The sequence below is a fragment of the Ranitomeya variabilis genome, chromosome 4 (genome assembly GCF_051348905.1).
Source record: "Ranitomeya variabilis isolate aRanVar5 chromosome 4, aRanVar5.hap1, whole genome shotgun sequence".
Classification (NCBI taxonomy): Eukaryota; Metazoa; Chordata; class Amphibia; order Anura; family Dendrobatidae; genus Ranitomeya; species Ranitomeya variabilis.
The window spans coordinates 437028700-437049500 of NC_135235.1; the positions used below are offsets into that span (position 1 = coordinate 437028700).

Sequence of the window (20801 nt, forward strand, 5' to 3'; positions counted from 1 at the left end):
AAAACCAAAGTAGGCAGGAGCTGGAAATTCCAGCAAGACAATGATCCTAAGCACACATCCAATTTAGTGAAAAAATTGGTTAGCAAAGAAAAATGTTCACCTGTTGCAATGGCCATGCCAATCACCTGCTTTAAACCCGATAGCATACCTTTAGGATGAGTTAGAGAGACGAGTTGGGACCCATACCCATAGCAACAAAGATGAATTATTTGCAAATGAAATGGAACAAGATCCCTCAAGATGTTGTGAATACCCTAGCGGCTTCAATGCCGCATCAGTGAGGTGCAGTAATTACAGCAAGAGGTTATGCTACAAAATACTAAGTTATGACATTGTAAACAATGAATTACTTTCTATGTTGTCATCAATAAATAGCATATGCAAAACTTTTGGCAGTCAGTTTTCTTTAATTAAATGACCCTTCTAAGGGTATGTGTCCACGTTCAGGAAACGCTGCATTTTTGACGCAGCGCTGAGCCGCAGCGTCAAAAATGCAGCATCCAGATGTTACAGCATAGTGGAGGGGATTTAATGAAATCCCGTCTCCACTGTGCATTAAAAAATGCATGCGTTTTCCCCGCAAAAACGCACATGTGTTGTGTTTTTTCAGAACGCAGCATGTTGCTACAATGAGCAAAACACGCAGGAACACCGCAGGTGACCTGCCAGTGACCTCAGGTGCATTTTTGGTCAGGATTTTACCTGCATAAAATCCTGACCAAAGCCTGAAGCAAACCTGACCGTGGACACATACCCTTAAGGCTATGTGCACACGTTGCGGTTTTTACAGCGGAACCGCAGCATTTCTGCAGCTGCGGGTCCGCAGCAGTTTCCATTGCGTTTACAGTAAACATGTAAACCAATGGGAAACCGCAAACCGCTGTGCACATGCTGTGGGAAAAAACGCGCAGAAACACAGCGGTTTACAACCCGCAGCATGTCACTTCTTTGTGCAGAATCGCTGCGATTCTGCACACATAGAAATGCATTGATCCGCTTACTTCCCGCATGGGGCTGTGCCCACGATGCAGGAAGTAAGTGGATAATGTGCGGTTGCTAGGAAACTCTCCTCCAGGCCCTGGTAACCATATTTGTGGTAAAAAAAAAGAATTAAAATAAAAAATAATGCTATACTCACCTCTCAGCGCTGCACGCGGCCATCCGGTCTCAGGTTTGCTGTGCGAGCAGGACCTGCGATGACGTCGCTGTCACATGACGGTGACGTCACGAAGGTCCTTCTCGCACAACATCTTTGGAAACGGACGTCAGAGGGTGAGTATAACCATTTTTTTTATTTTTTTTAACATTACTATTGATGCTGCATATGCAGCATCAATAGTAAAACCAAAACCCGCAGCGGAAACCGCAAGACAAAATGTGATAAATCTGCAGGGATAACCGCAGCGGTTTTGCCCTGCAGATTTATCAAATCCGCTGCGGGAGAACCCGCAGGGACCTGAACCTACGTGTGCACATGGCCTAAGCCTTTTGGTTAAAATTAAGGTCTTGCATAATGATAACTTTTTGCACTTTCAATTCATCACCAGGAAAATGGCATCACAACAACCAAACAGACGTAATCATACTTTTAAAAAAAAAAAACTTTTGGTTGCTACTGTATATGAAACCTATGTATCTATTTAGAGGTTTCACATATGTATGGAGTTTCAGAGTTTAGCATATGTAGATAAGGCCCCCTTCACATATCCATATAAAACCAGTACCTGGCATGGTCGCGCAGTGGATAGCACTGTAGCCTGGCAGCACTGGGGTCCTAGGTTCAAGCCCCACCAAGGACCACATCTGCAAGGAGTTTGTATGTTCTCTCTGTGTTTGCGTGGGTGTTCTCCGGTTTCCTCCCACATTCCAAAGACATACTGATAGGGAATTTAGATTGGGAGCCCTGTCAGGGACAGCGATGATAATGTGTGCAAACTGTAAAGCGCTGCGGAACATGTTAGCGCTATATAAAAATAAAGATTATTTATTAAGATTATTACCTGAAAAAACAGTACCAGTACGGACATGTAAAGATCACCATAGGTTATAATTAGTGATGAGCGAGTGTACTCATTTCTCGGGTTTTCTCGAGAACGCTCGAGTAGTCTCTGAGTATTTGTTAGTGTTCGGAGATTTAGTTTTCATCGCTGCAGCTGAATGATTTACAGCTATTAGCCAGCTTGATTACATGTGGGGATTCCCTAGCAACCAAGCAACCCCCAAATGTACACAGGCTGGGTAGTAGCTGTAAATCCTTCAGCTGCGGCGATGAAAACTAAATCTCCGAACACTAACAAATACTCGGAGATCACCCGAGCGTGCTCGGGAAAACCCGAGCAATGAGTACACTCGCACATCACTAGTTATAATGGGTACAAGGGGTATCTGGACTGTAAACATAAACATGTGAAAAGGACCTATGGAGGTGTTTTTTTATATTAGCCTCTAAAATGTTATCACTGGAGACAGTGGAGATAATTACTTATTCGGTGAAGTCCGGAGCTGTACGTTCTCCACCGTCTCCTAATCTCTAAAGCTACTTACTATACTTCCAGTTGTACCAGTGTGCATCAGTAGAGAGGAGCCAGATAGGAGACCATGCCTGCCCACTGTGTGCATGTTTACAATGGACTGTGTGAGCGTGTAGCACAGCCAGTGTCGGTGCGCATCCACACACAGGGAAGAATTCACTCTAGGAAGCGAGCGCGGTCCATCAGAAACAGAGGAAGTCCACAAGATGCAAAATGAGGGACGTAACAGTTTACAAAGCTCTTAACCAAGCCAAGGCACCAGTTTAAAATGCATCTTGGGGGATGATGGTCTAGAAGCTAAAAATTAGTCGATATGTAATTGTAAAGCCTGATTTTAAAAAGAAATACATTATTCCACCAGTGCTGCACTTTGTATTGAAATTAATGTGTTCCCGAACTTTATAGTGTGAAACTTACTTGGGACATATGGAGGATTTTCAAATGTGTCGTTTGGACAGTTATCCACAGAACCATGTACGTTGTTAGCTGGTTCATTCATATCCTGTGACAAAAAATATGTATTAAGACTTTGGATCCTGTGAGGAGCATAATTAATGTCGAGATTTTTTTCAACTATTAATACATTTTGCCATGGGAGGGTAGTCCTTCTCTTTGTTGTCATCCTACAGGTATGGCATCATTTGGGCAATTACCAGGAAGGATATGTAGAATATGTTCCTCCTCCAGAAGAGCTCCCTGATATCTGGATATTTGTATAAGATTAGTACCATCAACAGGCATCTCGTAGATAAGGCATCTCAAACATCCAGTCAGAACCCTACTTTATATACAAAAAAGGCAATAGCTCCAAAATATTTATGTTTGTGGATGAATGTTTCTGGTTTAGCTGTCAATACAATCATGTTTCAAGGTTATTTGAAAGGTTGACCATTCACTTGGAGGTGGTACTAAACAGACACTCTCTTACTTCTGGATAAAAAAAATAAAAAAATCTCTTTTTTATATGAATTTCTAGGCATATAGAGGTGCAGTATCCACCACATGCACTACAAATAGAACAAAAATATGCTATGTATGACCTGTCCAGACATTTATAATAGTAAATAGTAAGAAATAATAGGAAATTGAGATGATCTTTAGAAAAAAATTTGAAAAAATGTTCAAATACAGACATGCCAAACTCACAGGTTATAACAAGATCATCAAGCAGATTTGATGTTATATCTGTAAAGAGTTCTCCAACAAAGAACAATGTAAAAAAAATCTGAAAACATATGTTTATGGTATATGTCAGTTTTTATATGTAACCCCTTCATGACCGGGCGACTTTCAGGGTTTTTTCATCTTCGTTTTTCCCACCCCTCCTTCTAAGGCTGGAGTCACACACACTGAATAAAAAATCTGTCCGATTTTGTCTGCCTAGAATATCACAAATGTTCTCCGTATGGTGATGCGTATGTCATCCGTGTGCTATTGCGACGATGCGTTTTTTCTTAAAAAAGTATCCGAGTCTCATCCGTATGTCATTGGTATGGTGAGATTTTCTCACATACTTGCAAAATGAGCAAATAATGGCTGAGCCTTTCCTGTCACCTGGCCAATGCCTGAGAATTTCTCACAAGTTACACGCATGGTTCGTGTGCTGTGCGATTTTTTTCTCGCACCCATAGACTTGCATTGGCGTTTCTCAGCTGAGATACGCGGACAATCACAGCCTGCTGCGATTTCACTCGCAAGTGTAATACGGACGAGAAAAAACGGATGATGTGAGCTGCTCCATAGATTAACATTGGTCCGAGTGCTATGCGATTTTTTTTATCGCTTAGCACTCGTCCGTATTACGCTGTAGTGTGACCCCGGCCTAAGAGTCATAACGCTTATACTCTTCTGTCCACAAAACTGAGCGAGGGCTTGTTTTTTCGCGAGACAGGTTGTACTTTTAAATTACACCATTCATTTTATCATGTGACTCACTGGAAAGTGGGAAAAAAACTCCAAGTGCATTGAAATTGCAAACATGAAGCTATTTTTTTATTTTAGTAGTGAAAAATAAATTTGGAAACTTGTAAAAACACTTAAAAGTTTTGCTTATGTTGCCATTTTCTGAGACCCGTCACGTTTTACATTTTTGGGATATGGGGCTGTATGAGGCTGGGGTCACACTACAGAAGTATATGGACGAGTAAGAGGTGCAAAAACAACACATTGCACACGGACCAATGTTTCCCTATAGGGCAGCTCCCATCAGCCGTATATTTCTTGGTCGTATTTTACGGGCTGAGAAAATCACAGCATACTGTGTTTGTCAGCGTATTGTGCAAAAAATCCACCAATGAAAGTCTATGGGGGGAGAAAAACACGGATTACACACTGACCATGTGTGACTTGCGAGAAATATGCACCGGTGTTCTATAGAAAAGCCGGGAATTCAGTGCCGTGTATAGTAAATTCACAATGACCGGTTTGAATAGAATAGATGGAATAAATGTCTACACATAGAATAGGTATATACTGTATATATATATATGTCATTGACACACACATATATATATACAGTACAGACCAAACATTTGGACACACCTTTTAAGATTTTTCTGTATTTTCATGACTATGAAAATTGTACATTCACACTGAAGGCATCAAAACTATGAATTAACACATGTGGAATAATAGACAACAAAAAAGTGTGAAACAACTGGAATTATGTCTTTATTCTAGGTTCTTCAAAGTAGCCACCTTTTGCTTTGATGACTGCTTTGCACACTCTTGGCATTCTCTTGATGAGCTTCAAGAGGTAGTCACCGGGAATGGTCTTCCAACAATCTTGAAGGAGTTCCCAGAGATGCTTAGCACTTGTTGGCCCTTTTGCCTTCACTCTACGGTCCAGCTCACCCCAAACCATCTCGATTGGGTTCAGGTCTGGTGACTGTGGAGGCCAGGTCATCTGGTGTAGCACCCCAGCACCCTCCTTCTTGGTCAAATAGCCCTTACACAGCCTGGAGGTGTGTTTGGGGTCATTGTCCTGTTGAAAAATAAATGATGCTCCAACTAAAAGCAAACCGGATGGAATTAGCATGCCGCTGCAAGATGGTGTGGTAGCCATGCTGGTTCAGTATGCCTTCAATTTTGAATGAATCCCCAACAGTGTCACCAGCAAAGCACCCCCACACCATCACACCTCCTCCTTCATGCTTCACGGTGGGAACCAGGAGTCCATCCATTCACCTTTTCTGCGTCGCACAAAGACACGGTGGTTGGAACCAAAGATCTCAAATTTGGACACATCAAACTAAAGCACAGATTTCCACTGGTCTAATGTCCATTCCTTGTGTTCTTTAGTCAAAACAAGTCTCTTCTGCTTGTTGCCTGTCCTTAGCAGTGGTTTCCTAGCAGCTATTTTACCATGAAGGCCTGCTGCACAGTCTCCTCTTAACAGTTGTTGTAGAGATGTGTCTGCTGCTAGTACTCTGTGTGGCATTGACCTGGTCTCTAATCTGAGCTGCTGTTAACCTGCGATTTCTGAGGCTGGTGACTCAGATAAACTTATCCTCAGAAGCTGAGGTGACGCTTGGTCTTCCTTTCCTGGGGCGGTCCTCATGTGAGCCAGTTTCTTTGTAGCGCTTGATGGTTTTTGCCACTGCACTTGGGGCCACTTTCAAAGTTTTCCCAACTTTTCAGACTGACTGACCTTCATTTCTTAAAGTAATGATGGCCACTCGTTTTTCTTTACTTAGCTGCTTTTTCTTGCCATAATACAAATTCTAACAGTCTATTCAGTAGGACTATCAGCTGTGTATCCACCAGACTTCTGCACAACACAACAGATGGTCCCAACCCTATTTATAAGGCAAGAAATCCCACTTATTAAACCTGACAGGGCACACCTGTGAAGTGAAAACTATTCCCGGCGAGTACCTCTTGAAGCTCATCAAGAGATTGCCAAAAGTGTGCAAAGCAGTCATCAAAGCAAAAGGTGGCTACTTTGAAGGACCTAGAATACAAGACATAATTTCAGTTGTTTCACACTTTTTTGTTAAGTATATAATTCCACACGTGTTAATTCATAGTTTTGATGCCTTCAGTGTGAATGTACAATTTTCATAGTCATGAAAATACAGAAAAATCTTTAAATGAGAAGGCGTGTCCAAACTTTTGGTCTGTACTGTATGTATATATATATATATATATATATATATATATATATATATATATTTTTTTTTATTTATTTTTTTTTAATACAGAGCTCGATAGCTTAACCCCTTCATGACCTTGGGATTTTCCGTGTTCATTTTTCACTCCCCTCCTTCCCAGAGTCATAACTTTTTTATTTTTCTGTCAATATGGCCATGTGAGAGCTTATTTTTTGTGGAAAGAGTTTTACTTTTCAGCGACATCATTGGTTTTACCATGTCGTTTACTAGAAAACAGAAAAAAAATTCCAAGTGCGGTGAAATTGCAAAAAAAGTGCAATCCTACACTTGTTTTTTGTTTGTCTTTTTTGCTAGGTTCAATAAATACTAAAATTGACCAGTTATTTTGATTCTGCAGGTCATTAGGAGTTCATAGACACCAAACATGTCTAGGTTCTTTTTTATCTAAGTGGTGAAAAAAACTTCCAATCTTTGCTAAAAAAAAAAAATTGCGCCATTTTCCGATAACTGTAGCGTCTCCATTTTTCGTGATCTGGGATCAGTTGAGGGCTTATTTTTTGCGTGCCGAGCTGGCGTTTTTAATGATACCATTTTGGTGCAGATACATTCTTTTGAGCGCCCGTTATTGCATTTTAATGCAATGTCGGGGCGACCAATAAAAGTAATTTGGGCGTTTCTAATTTTTTTCTCGCTACGCCGTTTAGCGATCAGGTTAATGCTGTTTTTAGTTTATAGATCAGATGATTCTGAACGTGGCGATGCCAAATATGTGTAGCTTTGATTTTTTTTTTATTGTTTTAGTTTTAATGGGACGAAAGGGGGGTGATTTAAACTTTTTTTTTTTTTTTAACTTTTTTTTACTTTTGCCATGCTTCAATAGCCTCCATGGAGCCTAAAAGCTGGTACAACTGGATCAGCTCAGATACATAGTAGCGATCATCAGATCACTCCTATGTAGCTGAATTACAGGCTTGCTATGAGCCCCGACCACAGGGTGGTGCACACAGCAAGTCGGCATCAGCAACCATAGAGGTCTCAAGGAGACCTCTGGTTACTATGCTGACACATCGCTGACCCTCGATCATGTGATGGGGGCCGGCGATGCGCTCATTTCCGGCCCGATGGCCAGAAGCGATAGTTAAATGCCGCTGTCAGCGTTTGACAGCGGCATTTAACTAGTTAATAGCGGCGGGTGGATCGAGATGCCACCCGTCGCTCTTGCGGGCACATGTCCGCTGTTCAAAACAGCTGTCCCACGCTAGAGTTCATATAAGTTTATGCCACCAGGGGGCGCAGCACCGCAAGTCAATGAAGCTGCATTCCATTCATTCCCCAGTTTTTACAGCCAGGGGCAGCTGCATTATCAGGCTCCTGGTTGTAAAATTATTTAACCCCTTCAGATGGATTTACATCGTGGGACATGACTGTACGGCGGACAGGTATGGGATATTGGTGTTTTTTTATTTTTCCATTTTTTTAGATGATTGAGGCTCGTCAGTTGGATTGAGAGTACAATAAAGATATTAAAACCCCATGTGTATTTATTTCATTAAAATACTTTATTCATAATGTGTGTGTTTATTTAACTCTTTATTACTATTGGATTAATAATGGATAGGTGGCTTATTGACATCTCTCCATTATTAACCTGGCTTAATGTCACCTTATTACCCCATATCCCACCGCTACTCGGGAGTGGGAAGAGAGTGGCTAAGTGCCAGAATAGGTGCATCTTACAGATGCGCCTTTTGTGGGGTGGATGGGGGCAGATGTTTTTAGCTGGTGGGGGCAATAACCATGGTCCCTCTCTAGGCTATTAATATCTGCCCTCAGTCACTGGCTTTCCCACTCTGGCAGAGAAAATTGCGCGGGAGCCCATGCCAGTTTTTTCCTTGATTTATCCCTTTATTCTAACACCTAGAGCTCCCAAATTTTACACACAGACACTTCTAACATTATTAGTGAAAAATATGTAAAAATATAAAGGATATGAAAAGGTTTACTGTATGTAAACTGTTATGATCCTAGTGGCAAGGATCGCAAGTAGGACTAGCTAAGTAACTAAACCGACTACAAACTCTGGGGAAGTGGTAACTGAATTGACCGCAACCTGATCCTATCCGCAAACAACTATAGGCAGCCGTGGAACGTTACCTGAAAATCCTAGACGTCTCTTCACGGCCTGAGAAACTGACTATTCCTAGAGGGAACAAAAGTCCTCACTTGCCTCAGTGAAATGACCCCCAAGATATAGAATAGCCCCCCACAAATATTAACGGTGAGTTAAGGGGAAAGCACAAACGCAGAGATGAAATTGGATTTAGCAAATGAGGCCCGCTAACACTAGAAAGCAGAAAATAGAAAGGGAACTGTGCGGTCAATTAAAAACCCTATTCAAAATATCCACGCAGAGATCGCTCGAGCCCCCGCACCAACTAACTGTGCGGGGGAAGCAACTCTGTACCCCAGAGCAAACCAGCAGAAGAAATCACATATTAGCAAGCTGGACTACACTCATCATACACAGAAATCATATTGCAGACTGATGAGCAAAAAATAATTAAACAGAACTTAGCTTCTCCTGAAGAGACTGAAACCGAAGATAATCAGGAGTAATCAGAATAGCACTGAGTACATTGACAGCCGGCAACAAGTGGAAGTGAAACAGAGCTAAATAGGAAACTCCCAAGTGAATAACGAGGCAGCTGATCAGCCACAGACCCGCAGGATAACAAACAAAGCCACCAGGCGGAGCCCAAAACAAAAGTCACACAATACCACCTGTGACCACAAGAGGGAGCCTGAAAACAGAGTTCACAACAGTACCCCCCCCTTGAGGAGGGGTCACCGAACCCTCATCAAAACCCCCAGGGCGATCAGGGTGAGCCACATGGAAGGCACGAACCAAATCGGCCGCATGAACATCAGAGGCGACAACCCGGGAATTATCCTCCTGACCATAGCCCTTCCATTTAACCAAATACTGAAGCCTCCGTCTAGAAATACGAGAATCCAAGATCTTCTCCACCACGTATTCCAATTCTCCCTCAACCAGCACAGGGGCAGGAGGCTCAACCGGAGGACCCACAGGCACCACATACCTCCGCAACAACGACCGATGAAACACATTATGAATAGCAAACGATGCTGGGAGGTACAAACGAAATGACACAGGGTTAAGGACTTCCAAAATTTTATAAGGACCGATAAACCGAGGCTTGAACTTAGGAGAGGAGACCTTCATAGGAACAAAGCGAGAAGACAACCACACCAAGTCCCCAACGCGAAGTCGGGGACCCACACAGCGACGGCGGTTGGCCAAACGCTGAGCCTTCTCTTGTGACAGCTTCAAATTGTCCACAACATGATCCCAAATCTGATGCAACCTATCCACCACAACATCCACTCCAGGACAGTCAGAAGGCTCCACCTGACCCGAGGAAAAACGAGGATGAAACCCCGAATTACAAAAAAAAGGAGAAACCAAAGTAGCAGAACTAGCCCGATTATTAAGGGCAAACTCGGCCAATGGCAAAAAAGTCACCCAGTCGTCCTGATCAGCAGAAACAAAACATCTCAAATAGGTTTCCAAGGTCTGATTAGTTCGTTCGGTTAGGCCATTCGTCTGAGGATGGAAGGCCGACGAAAAAGACAAATCAATGCCCATCTTAGCGCAAAAGGTCCACCAAAATCTAGACACAAACTGGGATCCTCTGTCGGAAACAATATTTTCAGGGATCCCATGCAAACGAACCACATTTTGAAAAAACAGCGGAACCAACTCGGAGGAGGAAGGCAACTTAGGCAAGGGCACCAAATGGACCATCTTAGAAAAACGATCACACGCCACCCAGATGACAGACATTCTCTGAGAGACCAGGAGATCTGAAATAAAATCCATGGAAATGTGCGTCCAAGGCCTCTTCGGGACAGGCAAAGGTAACAGCAAACCACTGGCACGAGAACAGCAAGGCTTAGCCCGAGCACAAATTCCACAAGACTGCACAAAGGAACGCACATCCCGCGACAAGGAAGGCCACCAAAAGGACCTGGCCACCAAATCTCTGGTACCAAATATTCCAGGATGGCCCACCAACACCGAAGAATGAACCTCGGAAATAACTCTGCTGGTCCATCTATCCGGGACAAACAGTCTCTCCGGTGGACAACGGTCAGGTCTATCCGCCTGAAACTCCTGCAGCACTCGTCGCAAATCTGGGGAGATGGCAGACAAAAATCACCCCTTCTCTGAGAATACCAGCCGGCTCTGAATCTCCAGGAGAGTCAGGCACAAAACTCCTAGAAAGAGCATCAGCCTTTACATTCTTCGAACCAGGCAGGTACGAGACCACGAAATCAAAACGAGAGAAAAACAACGACCAACGAGCCTGTCTAGGATTCAGCCGCTTGGCCGACTCGAGATAAATCAGATTCTTGTGATCAGTCAAGACCACCACACGATGCTTAGCTCCCTCGAGCCAATGTCGCCACTCCTCAAATGCCCACTTCATAGCCAACAACTCCCGATTACCGACATCATAATTCCGCTCGGCAGGCGAAAACTTTCTTGAAAAGAAAGCACATGGCTTCATCACAGAGCCATCGGCGCTTCTCTGCGACAAAACAGCCCCAGCTCCAATCTCGGAAGCATCAACCTCGACCTGGAAAGGAAGAGAGACATCTGGCTGACATAAGACCGGAGCCGAAGAAAACCGGCGCTTCAGCTCCCGAAAGGCCTCCACAGCCGCAGGAGACCAGTTAGTAACATCAGAACCTTTCTTGGTCAAATCCGTCAAAGGCTTAACAACACCAGAAAAATTAGCGATGAAGCGACGGTAAAAATTAGCAAAACCCAAGAACTTCTGAAGACTCTTAACAGATGTAGGCTGCGTCCAGTCATGAATAGCCTGAACCTTGACTGGGTCCATCTCAATAGTAGAAGGAGAAAAAATGAAACCCAAAAAAGAAACCTTCTGGACTCCAAAAAGACATTTTGAGCCCTTCACAAATAAAGCATTGGCACGCAGGACCTGAAACACCATCCTGACCTGCTTAACATGGGACTCCCAATCATCAGAAAAAAACAGAATATCATCCAGATACACAATCATAAATTTATCCAGATATTCGCGGAAGATGTCGTGCATAAAAGACTGAAAGACAGAAGGAGCGTTTGAAAGTCCAAAAGGCATCACCAAGTACTCAAAATGGCCTTCGGGCGTATTAAATGCAGTTTTCCATTCATCACCCTGCTTAATACGCACAAGGTTATATGCACCACGAAGATCTATCTTGGTGAACCAACTAGACCCCTTAATGTGAGCAAACAGATCAGACAACAATGGCAAAGGATACTGAAATTTGACCGTGATTTTATTTAGAAGGCGATAATCAATACAAGGTCTCAGAGAACCATCCTTCTTAGCCACAAAAAAGAACCCCGCACCAAGAGGGGAGGAGGAGGGGCGAATAAGTCCTTTCTCCAAAGACTCCTTTATATAACTCCGCATGGCAGCATGCTCCGGCACTGACAAATTGAAAAGTCGTCCCTTAGGAAACTTACTACCAGGAATCAAATTTATAGCACAATCACAATCCCTATGAGGAGGTAGAGAACTGAGTTTGGGCTCATCAAATACATCCTGGTAGTCTGACAAAAACGCAGGGACTTCAGAAGGAGTGGATGAAGCAATTGACACCACAGGAGCGTCGCCATGAATTCCCTGACAACCCCAACTTGACACAGACATTGCTTTCCAATCCAGGACTGGATTATGAGTCTGCAACCATGGCAGACCCAACACGACAACATCATGCAAATTATGCAGTACAAGAAAGCGAATCACCTCCTGATGAACAGGAGTCATGCACATGGTCACTTGTGTCCAGTACTGAGGTTTATTCGTAGCCAATGGCGTAGCATCAATTCCCCTTAGTGGAATAGGGAATTTTAAAGGCTCCAAAACAAAACCACAGCGCCTGGCAAATGACAAGTCCATCAGATTCAGGGCAGCACCTGAATCTACAAAAGCCATAACCGGGTAAGATGACAAGGAACAAATCAGGGTAACAGACAAAATGAACTTAGGCTGTAAAGTACCAATGGTGACAGATTTATCAACCTTTTTTTTGCGCTTAGAGCATGCTGAGATAACATGAGCTGAGTCACCACAGTAAAAGCACAACCCATTTTGCCGTCTATAATTTTGCCGTTCACTTCTGGTCAGAATTCTATCACATTGCATAGACTCAGGTGTCTGTTCAGAAGACACCGCCAAATAGTGCGCAGGTTTGCGCTCCCGCAAACGCCGATCAATCTGAATGGCCAGAGTCATTGACTCATTCAGACCTGCAGGCGTAGGGAACTCCACCAAGACATTCTTAATGGCCTCAGAAAGACCTTTTCTGAAATTTGCAGCCAGGGCACACTCATTCCACTGAGTAAGCACCGACCATTTCCGAAATTTCTGGCAGTACACCTCTGCTTCATCTTGCCCCTGAGAGAGGGCCAACAAAGCTTTTTCAGCCTGGTTCTCAAGATTAGGTTCCTCAGAGAGCAATCCAAGGGCCAGAAAAAACGCATCAACACTGAGCAATGCAGGATCCCCTGGCGCCAATGCGAAGGCCCAATCTTGAGGGTCACCACGCAAGAAAGAAATTATAATTTTAACTTGCTGAACGGAATCACCAGAGGAACGAGGTTTCAAAGAAAGAAACAATTTACAATTGTTCTTAAAATTCAGGAACCTAGATCTATCTCCAGAAAACAACTCCGGAATAGGTATTCTAGGCTCTGACATAGGACTGTGAACAACAAAATCCTGAATACTTTGTACCCTTGCAGCAAGATGATCTACACTGGAGGCCAAACTCTGAATATCCATATCAGCAGCTGAGTTCAGAGCCACACCAAGATTAAGAGGAGGAGAGAAGCTAGACACACAGCAGCTAGACACACGGCAAAAAAAAAAAAAAAAAAAATTCTCAAGGCTTCTTTTCTCCTGCTTCTGCCATGCAATTAACACTTTACCAGCCGGCTGTACTGTTATGATCCTAGTGGCAAGGATCGCAAGTAGGACTAGCTAAGTAACTCTGGGGAAGTGGTAACTGAATTGACCACAACCTGATCCTATCCGCAAACAACTATAGGCAGCCGTGGAACGTTACCTGAAAATCCTAGACGTCTCTTCACGGCCTGAGAAACTGACTATTCCTAGAGGGAACGAAAGTCCTCACTTGCCTCAGTGAAATGACCCCAAAGATATAGAATAGCCCCCCACAAATATTAACGGTGAGTTAAGGGGAAAGCACAAACGCAGAGATGAAATTAGATTTAGCAAATGAGGCCCGCTAACACTAGAAAGCAGAAAATAGAAAGGGAACTGTGCGGTCAATTAAAAACCCTATTCAAAATATCCACGCAGAGATTGCTCGAGCCCCCGCACCAACTAACGGTGCGGGGGAAGCAACTCTGTACTCCAGAGCAAACCAGCAGAAGAAATCACATATTAGCAAGCTGGACTAAACTCATCATACACAGAAATCATATTGCAGACTGATGAGCAAAAAATAATTAAACAGAACTTAGCTTCTCCTGAAGAGACTGAAACCGAAGATAATCAGGAGTAATCAGAATAGCACTGAGTACATTGACAGCCAGCAACAAGTGGAAGTGAAACAGAGCTAAATAGGAAACTCCCAAGTGAATAACGAGGCAGCTGATCAGCCACAGACCCGCAGGATAACAAACAAAGCCACCAGGGGGAGCCCAAAACAAAAGTCACACAATACCACCTGTGACCACAAGAGGGAGCCTGAAAACAGAGTTCACAACAGTAAACCATGTCTGTTTGATAAGGAGAAAGGCAAAAGCCGGCAATTGAATTACCAGCTTTTAAGCTATCTAGCTCTGTATTAAATATATATATATATATATATATATATATATATATATATATATATTTACAGTATATATATATATATATATATGTATATATATATATATATATATATATATATATATATATATATATATATACTGTATATAAGCCTATTCAATGTGTAGACATTTATTTTATCTATCAGTGGCGTATCCAGAGGGGGGCAGCCGGGGCATTTGCCCCGGGCGCAGCTGACAGGGGGCGCCAGCGGGGCCGCCTGATGATGTGGCATTGCGGCTGTCTCATCAAAGCCAGGCTCCTCGTCGGCACCGGCGCCCAGCGGCATTCTGCCGCCCCCACAGACCAGTAAGATAGTCCCGTGCTGCTGCGCTAGTACCCGCCCGGTTCCGGTTCGCTTGCTTGCCTGAGAGTGAGAGTGACAAGAGGAGTCCCTTCAGCTTAAGCCAGCGCCTGGCCTGCGCGTGCGCCCCTGACAACTGCTGAGAGGCGCTGACCGCCGCTGGCACTTCCGCATCAGGGAAGCGCCAGCAGCGGCTGACGTCACTGAGCGTGTGACAGGCTGCCGTTGCTGTTTCATTAGTCGTTGCGCCGCAGCTCCAGGTAACTCGTCACTCACTCGCTGCCTGTGTGTTGTTTGTTGCCGTGCCCGTGCGTGGTTGGAGTTGGATCGTGACGTCGTCGGTGGTGCCGGTGGTAAGTGCTCCAGACCGCGGCCGCGGGGACCGGGTGGAGCTGAAGTCTGAACTAAGTTAGTTTGAAGACACCGAACCGAAGAGCCTGCCTGCATGCATGATAGGGGGAGTGTCATGGTTCTCAATGGCAAGAGAACATAGTAAAGCATACAAAAAGGACTAGCTCTTGGAAGATGGGAACTCGAGCTGACTGTGAGCTAAACCTACCGCACAACTAACAGTGGCCGGGTAGCGTGCCTACGTTTTATCCCTAGACGCCCAGCGCCAGCCGGAGAACTGACTGACCCTAGCAGAGGAAAATACAGACCTGGCTTACCTCTAGAGAAATTTTCCCCAAAAGGCAGACAGTAGCCCCCACATATATTGTCGGTGATTTCAGAGGAAATTGACATACGAAGTATGAAGATAGGTTTAGCAAATTGAGGTCCGCTTACTAGATAGTAGGAAGACAGAAAAGGGAACTTCACAGTCAGCTGAAAACCCTTTCAAAACACCATCCTGAAATTACTTTAAGACTCTAATATCAACTCATGACACCAGAGTGGCAATTTCAGCTCACAAGAGCTTCCAGCCTCAGAAATAATCAATCACAGAGAACTGGAAGAAAAATGCAAAACAAACTTAGGACTACAAGTCCAACTTAGCTGATAGTAGTCTAGGAGCAGGAACGTGCAACAGAAAGGCTTCTGGTAACATTGTTGGCCGGCATAGAAATGACTGAGGAGCAAGGTTAAATAGAAAACTCCCAAATCCTGATGGAAACAGGTGAACAGAGGAGATGAAGCACACAAGTGCAGTACCACCAGAAACCACCGGGGGAGCCCAGAAACCAAATTCACAACAGTACCCCCCCCTCAAGGAGGGGGCACCAAACCCTCACCAGAACCACCAGGGCGATCAGGATGAGCCCTATGAAAGGCACGGACCAAATCGGAGGCATGAACATCAGAGGCTGTCACCCAAGAGTTATCCTCCTGACCGTAGCCCTTCCACTTGACCAAATACTGAAGTCTCCGTCTGGAAACACGGGAGTCCAAGATCTTCTCGACAACGTACTCCAACTCACCCTCAACCAACACCGGAGCAGGAGGCTCAACGGAAGGCACAACCGGTACCTCATACCTGCGCAACAATGACCGATGGAAGACATTATGAATAGAAAAAGATGCAGGGAGGTCCAAACGAAAGGACACAGGGTTAAGAATCTCCAATATCTTGTACGGGCCGATGAACCGAGGCTTAAACTTAGGAGAAGAAACCTTCATAGGGACAAAACGAGAAGATAACCACACCAAGTCCCCAACACAAAGACGACGACCAACACGACGACGGCGGTTGGCAAAATGCTGAGTCTTCTCCTGGGACAACTTCAAATTGTCCACCACATGCCCCCAAATCTGATGCAACCTCTCCACCACAGCATCCACTCCAGGACAATCCGAAGACTCCACCTGACCGGAAGAGAAACGAGGATGAAACCCCGAATTACAGAAGAAAGGAGAAACCAAGGTGGCAGAACTAGCCCGATTATTGAGGGCAAACTCCGCCAAGGGCAAAAAGGCAACCCAATCATCCTGATCCGCAGACACAAAACACCTCAAATAAGTCTCCAAGGTCTGATTAGTTCGCTCGGTCTGGCCATTAGTCTGAGGGTGGAAAGCAGACGAAAAAGACAAATCAATGCCCATCCTAGCACAGAACGCTCGCCAAAATCTAGACACGAATTGGGTTCCCCTGTCAGAAACGATATTCTCCGGAATACCATGCAAGCGCACCACATTTTGAAAAAACAGAGGAACCAGCTCGGATGAAGAAGGCAATTTAGGCAAGGGAACCAAATGGACCATCTTAGAGAAACGGTCACACACCACCCAGATGACAGACATCTTCTGAGAAACAGGGAGATCAGAAATAAAATCCATGGAGATGTGAGTCCAAGGCCTCTTCGGAATAGGCAAGGATAACAACAATCCACTAGCCCGAGAACAACAAGGCTTGGCCCAAGCACAAACATCACAAGACTGCACAAAACCTCGCACATCTCGCGACAGGGAAGGCCACCAGAAGGACCTAGCCACCAAATCCCTGGTACCAAAGATTCCAGGATGACCTGCTAACTCAGAAGAATGGACCTCCGAGATGACTCTACTGGTCCAATCATCAGGAACAAACAATCTACCAGGCGGGCAACGATCAGGTCTATCCGCCTGAAACTCCTGCAAGACCCGTCGCAAATCTGGGGAAACAGCAGATAATATCACTCCATCCTTAAGGATACCTGTAGGTTCAGAATTACCAGGGGAATCAGGCTCAAAACTCCTAGAAAGGGCATCCGCCTTCACATTTTTAGAACCCGGTAGGTAAGAAACCACAAAATTAAACCGAGAGAAAAATAACGACCAGCGCGCCTGTCTAGGATTCAGGCGCCTGGCGGACTCAAGATAAATCAAATTCTTGTGGTCGGTCAATACCACCACCTGATGTCTAGCCCCCTCAAGCCAATGACGCCACTCCTCAAAAGCCCACTTCATAGCCAAGAGCTCCCGATTACCAATATCATAATTTCGCTCAGCGGGCGAAAACTTACGAGAAAAGAACGCACAAGGTCTCATCATGGAGCAGTCGGAACTTTTCTGCGACAAAACCGCCCCAGCTCCGATTTCTGAAGCGTCGACCTCAACCTGAAAAGGAAGAGTAACATCAGGCTGACGCAATACAGGGGCGGAAGAAAAGCGGCGCTTAAGCTCCCGAAAGGCCTCCACAGCAGCAGGGGACCACTCAGCAACATCAGCACCCTTCTTAGTCAAATCAGTCAACGGTTTAGCGACATCAGAAAAACCAGTTATAAATCGACGATAAAAATTAGCAAAGCCCAAAAACTTCTGAAGGCTCTTAAGAGAAGAGGGTTGCGTCCAATCACAAATAGCCTGAACCTTGACAGGGTCCATCTCAATGGAAGAGGGGGAAAAAATGTACCCCAAAAACGAAATCTTTTGAACCCCAAAAACGCACTTAGAACCCTTTACACACAAGGAATTAGAGCGCAAAACCTGAAAAACCCTCCTGACCTGTTGGACATGAGAGTCCCAGTCATCCGAAAAAATCAAAATATCATCCAGATACACAATCAAAAATTTATCCAAATATTCACGGAAAATGTCATGCATAAAGGACTGAAAGACTGAAGGGGCATTTGAAAGACCAAAAGGCATTACTAAATACTCAAAATGGCCCTCAGGCGTATTAAATGCGGTTTTCCACTCATCCCCCTGCTTAATTCGCACTAAATTATACGCCCCACGAAGATCAATCTTAGAGAACCACTTGGCCCCCTTTATTCGAGCAAACAAATCAGTAAGCAGTGGCAAAGGATACTGATATTTAACCGTGATTTTATTCAAAAGCCGATAATCAATACACGGCCTCAAAGAGCCATCTTTTTTAGATACAAAGAAAAAACCGGCTCCTAAGGGAGATGACGAAGGACGAATATGTCCCTTTTCCAAGGACTCCTTAATATATTCCCGCATAGCAGCATGTTCAGGCACAGATAGATTAAATAAACGACCCTTTGGAAACTTACTGCCCGGAATCAGATCTATAGTACAATCGCACTCTCTGTGAGGAGGTAGTGAACCAATTTTAGGCTCCTTAAAAACGTCACGATAATCAGATAAAAATTCCGGAATCTCAGAGGGAATAGATGACGAAATGGAAACCAAAGGTACGTCCCCATGAGTCCCCTGACATCCCCAGCTTAACACAGACATTGCTTTCCAGTCGAGGACTGGGTTATGAGATTGCAGCCATGGCAATCCAAGCACCAACACATCATGTAGATTATACAACACAAGGAAGCGAATAATCTCCTGGTGATCCGGATTAATACGCATATTTACTTGTGTCCAGTATTGTTGTTTATTACTAGCCAATGGCGTGGAGTCAATACCCTTCAGAGGTATAGGAACTTCCAGAGGCTCTAAATCAAACCCACAGCGTTTGGCAAAGGACCAATCCATAAGACTCAAAGCGGCGCCAGAGTCGACATAGGCGTCCGCGGTAATAGACGATAAAGAGCAAATCAGGGTCACAGATAGAATAAACTTAGACTGTAAAGTGCCAATTGAAACAGACTTATCAACCTTCTTAGTACGTTTAGAGCATGCTGATATAACATGAGTTGAATCACCACAATAGAAGCATAACCCATTTTTTCGCCTAAAATTCTGTCGTTCGCTTCTGGACAGAATTCTATCACATTGCATAATCTCTGGCGCCTTCTCAGTAGACACTGCCAAATGGTGCACAGGTTTGCGCTCCCGCAAACGCCGATCAATCTGAATAGCCATTGTCATGGACTCATTCAGACCTGTAGGCACAGGGAACCCCACCATAACATCCTTAATGGCATCAGAGAGACCCTCTCTGAAATTTGCCGCCAGGGCGCACTCATTCCACTGAGTAAGCACAGACCACTTACGAAATTTTTGGCAGTATATTTCAGCCTCATCCTGCCCTTGAGACAGGGCCATTAAGGCTTTTTCAGCCTGAATCTCCAAATGAGGTTCCTCATAAAGCAACCCCAAAGCCAGGAAAAACGCATCCACATTGAGCAACGCAGGATCCCCTGGTGCCAAAGCAAATGCCCAGTCCTGAGGGTCGCCCCGGAGCAAGGAAATTACAATCCTGACCTGCTGTGCAGGATCTCCAGCGGAGCGAGATCTCAGAGACAAAAATAATTTACAATTATGTTTGAAATTCTGGAAGCGAGATCTATCCCCGGAGAAAAATTCAGGTAAAGGAATTCTAGGTTCAGATATAGGAGCATGAATAACAAAATCCTGTAAACTTTGAACCTTCACAGCGAGATTATCCAAACCTGTAGCTAAACTCTGAGGATCCATATTAATCAGGTGAAATCAGAACCATTCAAGGATTAGAAGGAGAGAGAGACGAAGGCTGCAGTAAGCAGAGATGCTAGTGAATCAACTAATGAGCAAACTCAGGAAAAAAAAAAAAAAATTCTCTGCAGGGTTCTTTTCTCTCCTTTCTTCTGCCAATTATTTTAACCCTTTTTGGCCGGCCAAACTGTCATGGTTCTCAATGGCAAGAGAACATAGTAAAGCATACAAAAAGGACTAGCTCTTGGAAGATGGGAACTCGAGCTGACTGTGAGCTAAACCTACCGCACAACTAACAGTGGCCGGGTAGCGTGCCTACGTTTTATCCCTAGACGCCCAGCGCCAGCCGGAGAACTGACTGACCCTAGCAGAGGAAAATACAGACCTGGCTTACCTCTAGAGAAATTTTCCCCAAAAGGCAGACAGTAGCCCCCACATATATTGTCGGTGATTTCAGAGGAAATTGACATACGAAGTATGAAGATAGGTTTAGCAAATTGAGGTCCGCTTACTAGATAGTAGGAAGACAGAAAAGGGAACTTCACAGTCAGCTGAAAACCCTTTCAAAACACCATCCTGAAATTACTTTAAGACTCTAATATCAACTCATGACACCAGAGTGGCAATTTCAGCTCACAAGAGCTTCCAGCCTCAGAAATAATCA

At 44.3% G+C, this 20801-nt stretch overlaps 1 protein-coding gene across 3 annotated transcripts in view; it reads right to left on the reverse strand.

The window, feature by feature from the left end:
- The window catches only part of LOC143765105 (lysosomal alpha-glucosidase-like), a 300223-nt gene that overhangs the window by 49108 nt on the left and 230314 nt on the right, over nucleotides 1-20801 (reverse strand). For all 3 annotated transcript variants that reach the window (XM_077251438.1, XM_077251437.1, XM_077251439.1), the window contains one exon: nucleotides 2949-3033. In XM_077251438.1, the coding sequence (XP_077107553.1) occupies nucleotides 2949-3033 (85 nt within the window). The remainder of the gene's footprint in view (nucleotides 1-2948; nucleotides 3034-20801) is intronic.